Source organism: Vulpes vulpes, chromosome 12 (genome assembly GCF_048418805.1).
Source record: "Vulpes vulpes isolate BD-2025 chromosome 12, VulVul3, whole genome shotgun sequence".
NCBI lineage: Eukaryota > Metazoa > Chordata > Mammalia > Carnivora > Canidae > Vulpes > Vulpes vulpes.
Window position 1 is genome coordinate 145,527,620 of NC_132791.1, and position 17,588 is coordinate 145,545,207.

The 17,588-nt window shown below is 39.0% G+C and overlaps 1 protein-coding gene across 9 annotated transcripts in view; it reads right to left on the minus strand.

Moving 5' to 3' along the window:
- The window catches only part of PDE4B (phosphodiesterase 4B), a 530,398-nt gene that overhangs the window by 70,481 nt on the left and 442,329 nt on the right, over window positions 1-17,588 (minus strand). The window contains exon 6 of one of the 9 annotated variants that reach the window (XM_072730665.1): window positions 11,823-11,834. The exons of the other annotated variants lie outside the window; for them this stretch is intronic. Coding sequence (XP_072586766.1) covers window positions 11,823-11,834 — 12 coding nt within the window. The remainder of the gene's footprint in view (window positions 1-11,822; window positions 11,835-17,588) is intronic. 9 annotated transcript variants of the gene reach the window in all.

A 17,588-nucleotide genomic window follows, 5' to 3' on the forward strand; every position in this document is an offset into this window, starting at 1 on the left:
CAAGAAGAATGTCAAAGCAGCTTGAGGATCATGATCTCTGACTCAGTCTCCCGTAGCCCAAAGGTCTTATGGGGCTGGGAACACAGCAGGCCCTCGAGGAATACTTGCCAGTCAAATGGAGAAGCTCAATGATGGGTTCTTAAAATAATGGGAAAATAGTGTTCTTAAATTATTAAAAATTATCAATGGACAAAAATCTGCTTATTCAATATTGGTAGACTGATGAGTGTTGCAGCCATGTGAGGCCAAGAATATATTAGTAGTTTCTACCATGGGTCTATTCATGAGCAAACAAACACTTTTCTTCTGTTTCAGAGAACTACACCCCATGAACACATATGCATATATTTACATGCAAGCACATGTGTCTGTATGGACTCTTTTACTAGGGAGAAAATGGAGCCCATTGGTAGTATTACTTGCTTGATCTTTGGACTTCACCCATTTAAATACTATTTATCAATAATGCCATGTTTGGTTGAGGCACTCCTGTCAGAAAGTTGAAGACCAAGGATAAGCCATTTATGAAGACTGTATCTAAATACTAGAAATGGAAATGTACATGACCAACTGTGACTTTTAAATCCATGTAGGGTAAAGAGATTGCTGTGGCATTGAGTCGCTTTCCTAACAGAACTCAGACCCTTTGGGAAATCAAAAACGTGAAGCAGGGTAAAGGCCTTGAGTGCAGGGTCTGGGTCATAATTCACCTTTGTAGTCACAGCTACTCATGCTGTAAGCATCCAATAAATGTTTGATGAATGTATATAAGTGAGTGACTGGGGAATGGAAGGAGTCCTGGACTCAAATCAGGGAATGTGGATTCCACCCCACGCTCCATCATCAGCACTCTGAACATAAGGAAGTCATTCTAAGTCTACCCCTCATCTGTGAAATGAAAGGCTGGGATAAAGTGCAGTGAATTAGCTGATCTCTTAGCTGGGAGATGGTGCTACAGTTTTCTCTTCAGCATATTATATAGTTTTCAGGCTCCTTGGTAGGCAAAGAGAAGTGAGTCCAGCTAGAAGTGATGTCCCGGCTGCAGCCAGAAGTGCAATCTGAGTGCTGACCGGCTCCCAGAGCTAAATTGATAATATTTTCTTCATGGTCAGTATCTCAGGAAGTCTCACGACAAAGGAAACTAAAATCACCAGAAAATAAATTTATTCAAGAAAAATATTGGCTTCCTTCCACCAGCTACTCTGCTAATTGCAGGACAGGACCCTTGAAAGTCTTCTCACGTGGAGATAGAAGCAAGAACCCTAGAGAGAAATGTCCCTCTGGATGCCTGGGTTTGTGCAATACAGCAAATGGCCCCAAGATGCATTTAGTTAGATTTTAATATTCATGACATTATGAGTTTCTATCATAGCATGTTATTTTCCTTATAATATTTTCATTCTGCAATCACATTTATTATTATTAAAAAGTACTATAGGAATGGCTACCATGCACACGGTCCTTTCTGCTTCACTAAATGTTTTAAGATCCATATGAAACACATTTCAGGCTATGGAGATGCTCTCAGAGGAATCATTCATGGTAGAAGATGGAGAAGATGCTATCTCAATTCAATTCCACTGTGTGGAACCTCTCCTCAATTTGTCTGGGAATGCTTGTAAGGAAATCTAGATGATGTCAAGTGCAATTCATCCAAATGGCCACACAGAAGTTTAACTGGAGTATTCTGGGGCTGTGTGGTCAATGAAGGGAGCATGAGTTTTAAAGGCATGGGTTTAAATCTGAACTCTGTCTCCTAGAGTTGAGTGACTTTGGACTGGTGACCAAAAAAAAAAAAAAAAAGGGATCCCTGGATGGCGCAGCAGTTTAGCACCTGCCTTTGGCCCAGGGCACGATCCTGGAGACCCGGGATCGAATCCCACGTCGGGCTCCCGGTGCATGGAGCCTGCTTCTCCCTCTGCCTGTGTCTCTGCCCTGCCCCCCTGTGACTATCATAAATTAATTAATTAATTAATTTTAAAAAATTAAAAAAAATTGTTATGGGCAGTAGTTTACTTTAAAACATATGCAATAATCTTCCCCATAGTTTCAGCATTAGGATGTAAAAGACTGGGAAGCACCTAGTACATAGCAGGTGTTCTAAAAATGTTAACCCTCTTTGTTTCTCCCAAAGCTCTTCTGTGGTCTCCTCTGACCCTCATCACTGAATCAACTAAGTAAGACCTACTGGTTAGTCAGGCAAGCTCCTCCTTCTTTTAACTCCAATTACCAAAATGTATTCTCTTTCTCCCAAAATATACTCATCTTTCTATTTCCAAAATTTTAATGAAGAGCCCCACCAGCCTGATATGACCATAGTGACTTAGGGGTAATCATAAGTTTGAGAACAGAAGTTAATGTGAGAACAAAAGTGTTTTAATATATCATTCTGTTGATGAATTTAGTAAGATACTAAACTAGTATGGTATCACAGGATATATGTTCTTTTTAATATGTGCTCTCTTAGTATATATGATAAGGAATATGCTTTGAAATAGCACCTTAATTCACTCCCAAATGAGTAAAACAGCTTTGGCAGACTTTTACATACAATAGAGTAGGTAATGATAGGACAACCCTGTTCTTGTCATGTGAAATATAAGGCAAACAGCCCTAATGGCTAATAATCTAGATCATGTAACACTACTATTTAAAAGATTCTGTGGCAAATATTATAATAAAGTGGATTCTGAATAAGTGCATGAGAAAGTGAAGGCTAGGTAAGTACATCCTTATGAGAATTCTTTTAGTTCAGATGCATTATAAAAATGAAGCAATGCCATCGTTTTATTTGCCCTGGTTTGTGGAAGAGTTTGAGAATTGTTTTTTAATATTTGTTTCTTTGTTTTGCATCCTGGTAGAAGTGAGAGAGGTCTATAAGCTGATGACATGCAGAAAACCTTAAAACAATACCTTTTATTATGTGGCACAAGAAGTTACTTATAAAAGTACTGAAAATGGGAAAGGCCTAAGATGAAACCTTGGAATACAAACATCCATTCATGAAATGGAAAAGAGTGAAGGACATTAGGTAATAATGGATTTTCCATCTTTAGGGATCTCACACAGAATCTTTGTAGAGGAAGGGAAGGAAACAAATCTAGGAACACTGAGCAATGCCGTCATTTTCCCCTAAGACCCTAAATCAGAATCTGCATAAGTCTATCAAACATGCAGTGAATGATGATGTGGCTCATGGATGTATAACAAGAAGAGAAGGGCAAGGGAAGAAGCAAGAATCAAACACCCATATGTGGCAACTTAAAAACAGAACCGAGGAACCTCCATAAAATTAACCTTGAAATGGTTAAACTTAAATGTAGCTTAATGGCCTGAAATACAACATTCTTCAGGAAGACCAATGTTTCTACATGCATCTGGAGTTATTGAATGTCAGGGTCTTGGAATTATTACCTCACTGTAGGAGCCTAACTTCTGATTAAAGAAGTTACAAGGAATTATGTACATCATGTGTAGTCTAAGGAAATCCTGTACAAAACTGGATGAGAAATCCACATGAGTAGGAGCTGCTATAAAGTATTGAGGACTTATTACGAGCAAAATATTCATTGATACAATGAATATGTGCCAGGCACTCCTCTAAATCCATGACAATGAACCAAAGTGACAAATATTCCTACCTTCATGGAGCTTACATTCCATTATTTAACATCTACACAATCTTAACAACACTCATAGATGTTATTATTCTTATTTTGCAGATGAGGAAACTGAGATTTTAAAAAGTTAAGTAACTTACTTACAGAGCTAGTAACTCATGTGCCAGAGTTCAAATCCAGCTCTGCACAGCTTCAAAGCCTAAACCTTTACCTACTCTGCTACACTATCTTCTATAAGCAACAGAAAATGGGTTCTAATGAGCATCAACACATCTACTGCAACTCAGATGAGTATTCACAATAAAAAAAATACTTCCTTGTTTGCAGTAAACAGACCACAGCTTACCAAGGAGGTAGATACTCAGTACCCAGTGGCTACCAAAGGCAGGCTCTCACTCAACCAAAATTTATTAATTAGGTTCAGTGTCAAACTTAGACCACTTCTTAGGGATGTAAGTAAGACACGTCTAGTGGGGAAGAAGAACATATGAATGGGTCATCATAACACAGCATGATAAGGCTGAGATTAAGATAAGCCCCGGATGCTCAGGAGAGTACAGTAAACAGGTTGACATAGATCGAAAGGGAAGGAATGTTGACCTCTGCATTGAGTCTTAGCCAGCAGGAATGAGCTTGATGAAGAAAGGGGAGGTGGAGTGAGAGAATTGTAAAGTGCTTGGAGTGGAGAGGGAGAATGACATGTGCAGGGGTGAAAGGCAGTATGCTATCCAAGAAAATGCAAGCATTTCAGCATGATGGTGAAGTGTGAGAGATGCTCCTGCAAACTGGCTGTAGCAATGTGTGTGTTTAGGGAAGGTTGCAGACAGGATAGAAATTGGGGAGCACACCTAGATCTGTATGGAATCTGTTTCATGGATCTTGGCCAGTATTTACTTAAAACAACAAAACAATAGTATAGTATAGAATAGAATAGAATAGAATAGAATAGAATAGAATAGAATAGAATAGAATAGAATAGAAAATATCATGTATTACATATGTAGTAAGGTATTGTCTCATAAAACTTTATGCCCATATGTTGGGACTGGGTCTTGATGTTTAATGTATGCCTTATTATGAGTCATCATCCAAAAAGTTTGAAAAGCCCTGATCTAGTCTGTACCTTTCAATAGGCAGACTGTCCCCTTTGGATTTACTCAACAGGGTTCCCTTGGGGGACCTACTATCTATCTATTCATGTCAGGAGAAAAGAGAGGTCACTTGGAACAAACCTGCCCCAGTTTCTTAAATACTTTCCATATTCCAAAGTCCATGATCTAATTCTAAATCTCAAGTGGCTATACAGATAAACTCCAATGACCAGGGCTATTTCTGAAAAGCAATTAATATTTCCATTTTGCAGGAGTGAGACAAAATATGCACACAAAATGAAGCTTCAAATGATTCCAAGAAAGTTCAGGGCCAGTAAAAAGTTCTCTGTCCCAGCTATGTTTTCCACCAAATGAATCATTCAGGTACAGAGCCAACGCATGTGAGTCATGAAACACACCCTATGTTGTATCTCTCTCTTCTTTTCCTCTACACAGGGATTTTCCCTAAAAATTCTTTTTGGATTTTATTCCTCAATTTTTTTTTCCTAAGTCAGTTCATTTCTTGCCAGTTTCTCTGCTCTTTGATCTCTTCCTTTATGGTGTTTAATCTTGTTTCTCTTTTCTTTTGCCTGATCATTCTGAATTTGTAAAACAGTTCGTATACAAAGAAAATCCATATAAAACATGGCTTTAAAAGAAAAGAACTTAGGATAGTACTGTTTCGTTTAAATCTATTACTTAACTGATTGCAAAGCATAAGAGCCAAAGAGAAAGTTAACAGAAGTAGTTTAATAAAATACCTCTTAACTAAATTATCTGGGTAATTTAGGCCATTAAAATAGAGAAGTTGATAAAAACAAGTAAAAAATTGACCTTGGGCCTAAGTTAATTAGGCTATTGGTCAATATCAGCAGAATTAATCACACATTTGTCTACAAATCAACAATCAGAAGGCAACATTGGAAATGATTGATCACCTCGCAAGCCCTAATGATTTAAACTTCTCTAAGAATACATCTCTCTTCTCTGAGCTATAAAAATACCAATTCTTACAGGGAGGAGCTTTTGTAGAATCACAGACTTCTTGAAAACAACCTTAGAGATTATCTGATCCAGAGTTTCTCAATTAGCTTTATGAGGTTGAGAACATAAAAATATCACATGCCTGGTCCTCATGCAGATTCAAATGGCCCTTTGGTTGGGAGTCTATGCTTTTTATATCTCTACTGGCTAAGAAGTGTTTGTCAAGCACTATTTTCTGTGGTTCCTGAAAATATTTTTCTTATATTTTTTAAGTAAAAAATATAATGTCGAAATTGTGTTATTAAACTATGTATAAAACTTGGGATGTACTGATGTAGTCCAACTCTCCCTTTTACAGACCAGGAAAATGAATCTCAAAGATGGCAAATAATTTTACCCTGGGTTCAGTTCTCCAGAGACCTGGTACAGTATATACAAAGCACGTAGCAAGGCCTGATAAATACCTTATTTAACCATTTTTGAAATGGCCATGCAGGGAAAGAGTGAGCAAGGAAGTGAATGACAAGAAATAATTCACTGAGTTACAATCTTGTGGCTTACATTTCCTGAGGAGTGTGATTTTTCCAGACTTCAGAATTTGTCCTTAATTTCTGTCACATTTTAGTTACTCTGCCAAAAGCCCCAAAGCAAATAGCTTCTGCACATGAGGGGACACTTGTCTAAGCAAGTGATGTGAAAACAAATGCTGCTTTGTTTAAAGCAACTCGGTGTCTTCCTTCCCTCCCTGCAGAACCTCAAGGACCTTGAAAAAGGTCATTTAATGAAGTTCTGGTGTGTATATGAGTAAACTTGAATCATCATATGTCATAATTGGAACCACTAAGCCAAATGCCATGAACCAGATTACCATGTCATCCCCAAATAGGTTATTATGGCAGAGCTGCTAGGTCACCAGGATACTTTGGCTATGCTTGTTTTTTAATCATACTCCCAGAGAGCTCTGGACCATTGCAAACATCCATAGCTAAAGTCATAGGAAAATATCTTGAATTCATTAGAAAGGACAAAAGAACAGAAATACTTATTTCACTTTTTAAATTATGTAGAATTAAAGCATCTGACAGAGTCTCACCTCTAAGAAAGCAGAAGGAAGTGGAGGCATCGAGTCGATTAGCTGAGTAATTTAGGCACTTAATAAGGAGAAAAGATTGTATTTTATATAAGGCAGATATTTGAATTATAAATGTTTGCTGAGGGATCCCTGGGTGGCGCAGTGGTTTGGCGCCTGCCTGGAGACCCGGGATCGAGTCCCGCGTCGGGCTCCCGGTGCGTGGAGCCTGCTTCTCCCTCTGCCTGTGTCTCTGCCTCTCTCTCTCTGTGACTATCATAAATAAAAAAATAAATAAAAATAAATGTTTGCTGATTACGGTGATCAAAATGATGGGATACTTGTTAAGTTTCCGGCTTATTCCATTTACTAACAGAGCTACCATTTAGTGAGTATCCAATACCCGGTAGGCATGTACTTAGTGTTGTATGTGCATTTTTTCTATCATCCTTGCAATAACCATGCAAGACCATTCACTTCGTCTTTCAAACTGGTAAGTAGTAAAGCTACGATTCGTATCCACGGCTATCTGTCTCCAGAAGAGGACTTGGCTTTCAAAGGCTCTAGAATCACTCTAAATCCTCATTTTGCCTGTTAGTAGCTATGTGACTTTGGGCTAGTTACTTAATCTCTTTCCATCTCATTTTCTTGATCTTCAAAATAGGGTTAATGATAGTCTCTCCCTAAGAATTCGTTATATGTGAAATAGGCACATGAGGCCCTTCGTTGGTACAGAGTAAGCAGTTAATCAGCTTCTGGCTTTTGTCATTATTGTAATGATAACTTATTATCAGTTGATCCACAAATAACCTGAACAGTTGAGATGCCCAGATACTGAGACTAAACTTTTCTTACTGACCTCAATTATCTGGGAATTTGCGGTAAAGATCAAATCTCAATTCATAATTACATGGTGGGAAGATCAGGTCATCGCCAGTGCTCAGGGTCCAAGGAACTCAGCTTATGCTGTGTCACATGTGTCAACACGTTTGACTTTGGGGAAAACTGTCTTAACATAGGTCAACAGGCTTGCAAAAACCAACAACCATAAACTCCTCTCTTTTAACAGGGCTGGTGGCTCTGAAAAGAGGAAACATGAGTAAAATTCATAAGTTCTGTAGTCACTCCCAGTTGAATTTGTCCTTTATTTTGAGAACATGGGGGAGTAGAAACATGTCTCAATCTAATTGAAAATAAAACTTGTGTATTTTCTGAGTAAAACTGATAGAATGGTAGCAACATACAATAACATGCTGATATGCACAATAGTTTGATCTGGCATGGATGCTCACCGATCTGTTATTATAATGTACTTGTTAAAAGAGCCTGGATCCTGGAGTTAAGACTTCTGGAATCAACTCTTGGCCTTTCCAATTGTTAACTTCCTAATCTTAGAAAAATTACTCAATCTCCTTAAAGTTCAGTTTTCTTATGTGTAATATAAACCTTATAAAAATATTTACCTTACTCTGTTGTTTTAAGGATTACGGGAGATACTACATAAAAAAGGCACTTAGCCCAGAGTCTGATCAAAGAATAAGTGCTTAATAAAATGTTAGCTATTGGTACATGCTGTCCATCTAAACCTTCCTGTGTCAAGTAAAGGTTTTGCACCCCTTGTCCATTCATGAGATCTTGGCAATGGGAAGAGCTAATGGTGATTTCTTAGACAGAGGAGACACCTTTGACAGAAACCTGGCAAGCTGCGAGGTATAGCAGGACAGAGATTTAAGCTTGGACTTCTGATACCCATAAGCTCAAACATGGCTAGTCAGTTTCTATTATCATCCCGATGAGCTACTGATGGTTTCCACCTCTGAGCTAGGGGATAAGCGGTAGCAGGGGAGGAGGAGGACTTCTTGTGGCCATGTGTCCAAAAAAGCTTCAGAAACATTTATCAAGAGCTAGGATGCTAGTAGGGGATACTAGTGGATTTTATTACTCCTGGCATTGGAGATTACTCCTGCTTGCAAATTAAGTATCAAATCAGGCTCCTAGAGTATGCTTGCTGAATGCTGTAGAAAACCCATTTAGATTTTGTGTTACACTTGCTTTTTATTCATGATTTCAAATCTCAGATAAAGTCTCAATACTGCCCAGAAGTCTCACTAGGAACCTTGTGTGACACTATGCTCTATCTTCTCCCTTTTCAAATATCCCATCTGCCTCCCCCTCCACAATTTAAACCATCAGGTGAGAAGGAACTCTCTCAGTTTTGAGTATGTGTACAAACCTATCACATAATATTGTTATAAGGATTAAATGAGTTAGTAAATGAAAATTACTTAGAGCATTACATGGCACATAGTGAACTCTCAGTAAATGTTAGCTATAATCATGATTATTAATACCTGTGCCTAAATCCATTTTCTCCTGCTTCCCTCTTTCACCTGCTCCTGCCAGATGCCAAGCCCTCAATCTGCTTTCTGGACCCTACTGTCCTTTATTTTCTCTAGGATTGCTCCTTTGATTGTTCCCTCTTTCTCTTCATCAGTAACTTCTCCTTCTCTCTGGATTTTTTTTTTTCATCAATGTAAAAATCTGCTTTACTATCCTCAAATGTTCAACCCACTCCAATTCTGCCTCCTATCCTTATAAGTCCTATAAATCTGGTCTTCTCAAGATCATCAGTGAATTCTGTTGTCAAAACTGGTAGTCAGTCACTTTCTATCCTCAACTTACTTCAACACAGCTGATGGCCATTCTTCTCAACACAGCGCCCTCAGGTTCCACACTGTAGGGTTTCCTCTTAGCTCTCTAATCATTCCATCTCAATCTTTTCCCCAATCCTGTCCTTCTCTACTGAGTATCTAAATGCTGTCACTTTCCATGGACATGGGTCTAGACTTATATTCTCCCTCTACATTCTCATTCATGCCCAGGGATTTATTCAAAATGTATGTGCTCAAAACTCCAAGTTTAGATCTTTAGCCTAACCTGTTTTATGCCTACATCATATTTCCTCTAGGATTCAAAATAACACTCAAAATGAATAGCTCAAACCAAATCAAGAACTTCTTTCCCACCCCAGCTGCCAAAATTTCCTCTTCTAATCTTATCCATCTTAGTCAGGGGCACCCAGATCCATGCTGTGAGTGGCTTAAGCCAGAAGCCTGGATTTCATTCTTGATTCTTCTTTCTCTGAATGTTTCTACCTTCACCCCTTCCTATTTAATCGATTAGCAAGTTTCATCTCTTCCATAACCCAAATACATATCTGATGTCTGCTTCTCTCCATTGCTGCTTCTCTACCATTGTCAACTAAACAAGCATCATCTCTTACCTGATCTGTTTCAATGTTCCCCTCACTTCCACTTTTCTAATCCACTTTATTATCCATATTAATGTCTTGGTGAGCCTTAAAAAGTTATATAACATTTTCACCATTTCTTGAGGGCTTCCTAATTTGCTTTAATATTGTCTTAACTCCTTACTAGAGCATACCAGGGCCTACAGGATCTGGCCCTTACCCCTCTCTGACCCTATTTTGTACTGTTCTCCCCCAATTCACTTCACTTTAGCCACACTGGCCTTCCTCAAACACACCAAGTTCAATACATTCTGTTTTAAACATTCTGCTTCTCTGCCTGGAATAGCCCCCCCCGCCCCCCCCCCCCCCCCCCCCCCGCCTTCATTCTCAGCTTTCTGGTTTCAGGTGAAATGTCACCTCCCTGGAGAGACATTTTCTTATTTTCCCATCTCAACAACTTCCTTTCTTCCCCATTATTTTCTATAGCTGTGTCCTCTAAATATCCTTCAAAGCACTTATCCAAACTTGTTTATTTTCTTGTGTATAGTTGGTATCTCCCTCCTGATCCAAAAGAGAAACGGTCCATTTCTATTTTACTCACCAGTACCTAACAAAATGTCTGATATACAGTGGAGTCTACATAATACTCACTCAATAAATGAGTGAATAAATAAGCAGTCATTCACATATTAATCTAAGCAGTTGAAAGCATAGAAGTGAAACAGAGCTTTGGACAACTCACTTAAAGAGCTGGCCCATGACAAATTATTCCCCCAGAGAGTGGTGCCAAGTCCTGTTGATAATGGAGCATCTTATGACTATGACTGGATCTTTCCTTCTTCCAGTTTATGCAAATTATATGCCTTCTCTGTGAACTCCTTACCCCTATTTAATTCCTAGCTAAGATCCAACTTAACTCTTTGTCCTTGATGAAACCCCTCCCCATAATTCTAGCCCAAAGGTCTTCATGATCCTCAGAAAAACCTACAGTACTCACTTAATATTTATATTCCATTTTGTGCATTTTTTATGAGCTAAGCACTGCCTCAGGAAATGAGGATCAAATATAAAGATCTTTGAACTAACATTTATTCAGCATCTTTTGTACATTAAGTATTTTATATCAGCACTCATATTATAATTACATAATTATAATATTAGCACTCACTCGTTCTCACTACAAACCCAATTTCCATTTATTTTTATTTAGCAAATATTTTCATAGCACAGACTGCATACCAGGCCATAGTTTAAGGACTATACAAATATTAATTCATTTAATCCACATAACAAACCTAAAGGATAGGTAGTATTATGATACTTTGGGACCCCGAGGCAAAGACAAGATATTTGCCTAAAACCATAGAACTAATAAATGGTAGGCCAGAATTTGGGCCCAGGCATGAAGCTCCAGAGTCTTCATTCTCAACCATCATTCTAAGCCACCTCTCAATTCCTATCAGGTAGGTATGATTACTTCTCTTTCCAGAAAGAACTCGGGACTCTCAGGTTAACCTTGCTAGGAATACATAGTTAATTCACGTATTCAACATCAAATGTTTATAGAGTACCTTCTAAGTGTTAGGCACTATGTAAAAGTTCTGAGATACACAATGTTTGAATAGACTTGTGCTCAGGGAGTTTACAATTCAGCGGACAAGTGGAACAGTGTGGGATTTAGATTTAAGGGCTTTTTAACTGTTAAATCCAGGACGTGTGACCTTTCCAGAATTCTATTCTCATAAAATTCAATCAAATTGTTTGGGTTTCAAGATGATCCCTCAAGGAACAGGTGGTGGAGTTGGGACATCTCCAAAAGGCTTCCCTGAGGAGGAAGGCACCACTCATCACTTATTGTTACTTAAATGGTGAAATGTTTCACATTTAAATATCATTCTTCAACTGCTCACTGCAATCTCCTTGAGGACTGGGACTCTAACTTAACATTGCTCATAGTGTTTGGGACGGTGTGCTACACACATAGGGTCCAATAAAGAGATCTCGAATTGTGACTGGTTGAGTTCTTAAAACTGTGAACAAAGCTGGCAGTCTTAGTTTTGCTACGTGTAAGATTTCTTCAGACTTGAACACTTACTTACCATGGCAGACATACACTAGCTTTTCCTGGCTCTCTGGGGACTGTGACTCAAAGAGTGAATGCCATAAAACCAGGAGGTGTTCTGAATTCTCACCTTACCACATGGCCTAGGTCATTTGCACTTCCAGATTCAATATTGTCTTCCCTAAGGAACCTCACAGCCCCATCCGCTGCCACCAAGCCCTCTGGAACGGGGAGTCCTGCCTTTATGACCACAAATTGTCCTGTGTTTATGTTGCCAAAATAGGCAAACTGGATTCCCACATTTTTTTTCACTGGTGCAATGGGAAGCACCAGGGCCTTGGTCCTAGGAAATGATGAAAACCCAACCCAGATGTATACAGAGCAAACACTGCTATTTGCCACACTGTCTTGTTTGTTTTGGAGGAAAGTGGATTTATTAATAATAAAGTTTCACCATGTGGCAGGCACATCTGTGTTACAAAGTATCAGTCATAGAACGTAACTCAGGAAAAACCCCATTAAGTCACCTAGTCCTGCATATGCCAAGGCTGTAGTCTATGTTTCTGTCTTTTGAGATTTACCAGCATTTCAGAATAAAAGATGAGATGTTAAGAGCAATGTCTCACCTATGATTCCAAACTACCATTAACGATGGTGCTCATGGTGGGAAAATGGAAAAGAAAACACACACAAAAATCTCAAATCCTCAAAGTTTCAGTTCATAACCCTGAGTGGGGTGTTGCCCCAAACTGATACAGAGAATAAACTGAGGAGAAGACTTCAATTCACAAAAGCACATGGTGTCTTCTGTGGAGACTCATGGCCAAAAGAGGAGAAAACCCTACATTTATTTATTTAACACTTATTTATTTAACCTTCTTGCTGGGTTGGGTTGTTGGATTTGGTTTTACATCCTGAATTACAAAATTTATGATGGGAACATGTGTCAGCTGTTTGCTGAAGGAAAGAAAGACTTCTGTTCTTTGTCTTTTCTCATAATAGAGCCAAGCATCCCACACCGTTTAGAGAAGTTAAAATATGTGAAGAGTAAGAGCATAACCCTTGCTTGGCTTCCTTTTCTACATCTTCTGTTCTTTCTTCCTGATGGTACCCGCCTGGGCACGATCCTGGTGCCTCCTGCCTGGACTGCTGTATAGCATTTACTCAGACTTTCAAACCCTCTGGCCAGCAGCTGCCAAAATCAGCATCAGCTAAGATTTTCTGAGACTCAATCACACCCACCTGCTCTTTGCATACTGTGATCGAATATGTATCCTTTGCTTAATTTATTTGTCACAATGGGGCACAGTATAGATAGTAGCCAAGGGCATGGGCTCAAAATGAAGCAGAAAGAGTTTTTAATCCTAGCTCTACTACTTCCCCACCCAGCTTTATTGAGATATAATTGACATATAACATAGTGTAAGTTTAAGGTAAATGACGTGATGATTTGATACAGGTATTATTGTAAAATGATTACCATAATAAGGTTAGTTAACATATACATCACTCTTTTTTTTTTTTGAGAGAAAGAGTATGCATGGGGGTGAAGAGGCAGATGGAGAGGGAGAGAGAGAGAATCCCAATCCACACCCAGTGTGGAGCCTGACATGGGGCTTGATCTCACAACCCTGATATCCTGACCTGAGCTGAAATCAAGAGTTAGACTCTTAACCAACTGAGCCACCTCCACTGCTACTTTTTAATGGAGGCTTTGGAAAGTCAGTATCTTTATCTGTAAAGGGTAATAAGAACAGAGCCTACTTCATAGTGTTTTTGTTTTTAAAATAACTTTATTTAGGCATATTTTGCATAAATATATTTCACATTTTCAAGTGTAAAAATTCAATAATTTTTCATAGATTTACTAAGTTGTGCAACCATCACCATGAATTAGCTTAAAAATATTTTTATCACCCCTCATGTCCCTTTACTATTAATCCTGTCTTCTGCCCCTACCCCACTTTCCCTGTCTTCATATCTTTGCTTTTCCTGGGTATTTCATGTAAATAAAATACAATTAATGGTATCATATTATATATGGTATCTCATGTCTGGCTTCTTTCACTGAGAAGGATAGTTTGAGGTACATCCCTATCATATGTAGCATGTCTTCTTAGTTTGTTCCTTTTCACTGCTAAATAGTTTTTCATTGTATGGATAGAGCATCTTTTGTCTATCCATTCAGGCGATGGGCAGTTAGGTAATTTCCACTTCTTGGTTACTATAAATAATGTTTCTAAGAAGACTTGCATTCAAGACTTTGTGTAGATATATGTCTTCAGTTTACTTGTGTAGACACCTAAGAGTGGAAGTGATGGGCCATATGGTACACTATGTTTAGCATCTTAAGTCACAGAGTTGTCTGAGGCTTAGATATTACATAGAAGGCCTCACTCAAAGCCCCTGGGAATAATGATCCATGAAAATTGCTGTTGTGGTTGTTGCTGCTATTCTTTGGAGAAGTTTCTACTTGTTTACTGTGTAGACGAGGAGGCTAAAATAAAGCTCAGAAAGGGTTACCAACTCACTCAAGACCACGCACAGTGGGATGCCTGGGTGGCTCAGTGGTTGAACGCCTGCCTTCAGCTCAGGGCATGATCCTGGGGTCCTGGATCAAGTCCCACATCAGGCTCCCTTCATGGAGCCTGCTTCTCCCTCTGCCCATGTCTCTGCCTCTGCCTCTTTGTGTCTCTCATGAATAAATAAATAAAATCTTAAAAAAAAAAAAAAGACCACACACAGCTAATCGATGGGTGAACTAGAATTCTTCTCTTATGTTTTCTGACTCTAAACCTGGCATCATTTACTGCCATCATAGCCAATAACCACACAAAGTATCCTGGGGAGCATAGTCCCCTGTGTAACAAATACTCCTGGCTCCTCAATGCACATGAAATAAAATCTTGATTTGTGTTCTAGGTATACAAAGCCTCCTATTATTTTCCCACCGATCTTTCCTGCCTAATATCCCTCCACACACCTCCACTCTATCCTCCCTTCAGGAATCTGCCAAGATGACTTTCATTCCAAAAACTAAGCCCACACTCTTTGGCCCACTATACCTTTGATGGCACATGATCTGGGTTCTTGAATAGTATTTCTCACTTTTCCCTTATGAACTCTTACCCATCCTTCAACGCAGAGTTCAAGTCATACCTCCTATACATTCCTACTTCCTCAGCCTAGTGACCTGTTTGAAATTAATCTGTATTTTCTTAACGCACTTAGTTATAATAGGTAGTCAATGAACACACTGACTTGAGCTGAAATGACTGGAAAAAAAAGAAAACAAACAAACAAACCCTCAGCTGTGTAATGAATGACCTAGCTATGAGAGGTACTAATTTTTAAAAATTCAATAAAAATAATTTGTAAAATGTCCAGGTATAGCAACACAGTGTTATTTGTTACAGATTACCTGGAGTAGAATCTTGTTCCTCACCACTTGGCTTCCTCTGTGCATCAAGAGCACTTTACTGTGTTTTGGGCAACTTCTTATCACACTGGATTGCATATCCATTTGTGTTTGCCAGCCCCAAAAGACTGAGCGCCTCCAGAGAAGAAACTGTCTTATTCATTTCTGTATACCCATTCCCCACCACAATGCTCGATTCATGTATTGGTGAGTACTCACTCAATGCTGAATGAATGAGAGGGTTAGTGAATGAGAGAATGAGCTGCTCTTTCTGTCTGACACAGATAATCCATTAAAAATTGGTAGTACTCTCTTGCCTGACATTTGAGTTCTAAAAGAGGGTTCTCCTTTAAAAAAGATTCTAATCTTCCCTTTGACCTACTGTTAATTCCACTTCCTCCAAATGGCTCATCTGAATAAGTCAATAAGCATATACGTAGACTATTTTCTTCCCAGTTCCTTCCTTTAACTCTTTCTAAACAAAAGCCACAAGAAAGATTAATAGTTAAAGAGAAAAATTCTGCAAATTATATAAGCTCTAAAACACGGTGACTTTTCCTAAGTTGTCAGATTCTAACAAGGATCCAGCAGAGGCCTTCCACATAGTACATGCATTGTAAAGAGTTGTGGAATAATTAGATCCAAAAAGATTTATTAAGTGCCAATGAACAAGACCCTGTTGCAACCTTCTAAGATTCCTGGCATGAGGGAGCTAACAAACATATAGTGGTAACAATAACAACAACTATGTATTCCTTCAGTCATTACTCTATGACTGGCTCTATTTCAAGTGTTTTATATGAAATAACTCATTTAATTTTCATAATAACTCTAAGAGGAAACTATTATAGATGAGAAAATGAGGATGAAGAATCTGAAGTTTACCAGTTTCAGAAGTAATTAGTGTAATAAGTAGTAGAACTGGAACCCAAGAAATCTGGCTCCAGAAACTTCCCATAAGAATACTTCTAAGCTTAGGTGAGGGGCCTTGTGCCCTCCCTTCCTGTTTCCCCAGCACTCATAACCACTCAATGACCATTTGCTGTTAAACTGTGCCAACTGCAAGGCTGACAGGGATTAGGAAAAGAATAAAGATACACTGTGTTATCCAACAATAATATGGCCTAATATCAGGGTAGGAAGGGGTGGAAGAAGCCCAGGTTTGGGAGCCAGACCAGAGACCTGAGTTTGAACTCCAGATTCACCAATAACTAGCTCAGGGGCTATTTTTTCTCTGACAAAAAATTATCTACCCCAACACCCACACACTACCATTTCTGGGCCAAAAGCCATTTTGGAAATCCAAAGACTCTGTAAGGTTGGACTCTAGACTCAAAGACTCAAACTAATTCAAAATAAAGATGACTAAGTCTGAGGTTAAATGATTTACCTCAGGTCACACACCTGGTCGGTACTGGTACTAAAATTCAGTTTCCTGAGTTCCAGCTCAGTGCTCTTTCGTTTAAGTCACAGAGTTTCATTTGAGGTAAAGACGTTGAACAAAACGCCATCAGAAGCAAATTATTCAAAATGGGACTTTCCAGAGCCAGCCTGGAATTGGACAGCTGCCTCCTTGTGTTCAAGAGAGGCACACCCCGGTTTCACTATAGATCTGAAATCTAACTCTCTCCTTGTGATGCCAGAGCTGGGGATATCTTTTAAGCAGTGAGTAATGCTCTGGAGATAAGTCTCCCACTGCTCTCCTATGTCCTAAAAATTCTCCCTTGCCTTGTTTCCTTGTGGGGATGTCCTACTCAATACCAAAAATACTTTTCAGTGAAGGGGACTTATTCCTGGAAGAGAGAAAGACACTATCACCTTCCTGTTGGCTCAGTTCTTTCCTTGAAGTGCTTGAAGCACATTTTCTTTTAAATTCTCTATAGTTTAGAATCTGGAGAAAAGAGTAGATTAAACGTAGCACAGGAAAAGGAGGGCATTGTTTGGAGAACGCTGAGTATGACTGGAGCAGCAGGAGTAAGCATCATCTTAAGGGCTTGTATCCCTTGAAAACAGGTACCTGTGTGGGCATCACCTACAAGACTTTATGTACCTGATAGCACAGAGGACTAGTGCCAAGTATCTTTGGAGCCGAAC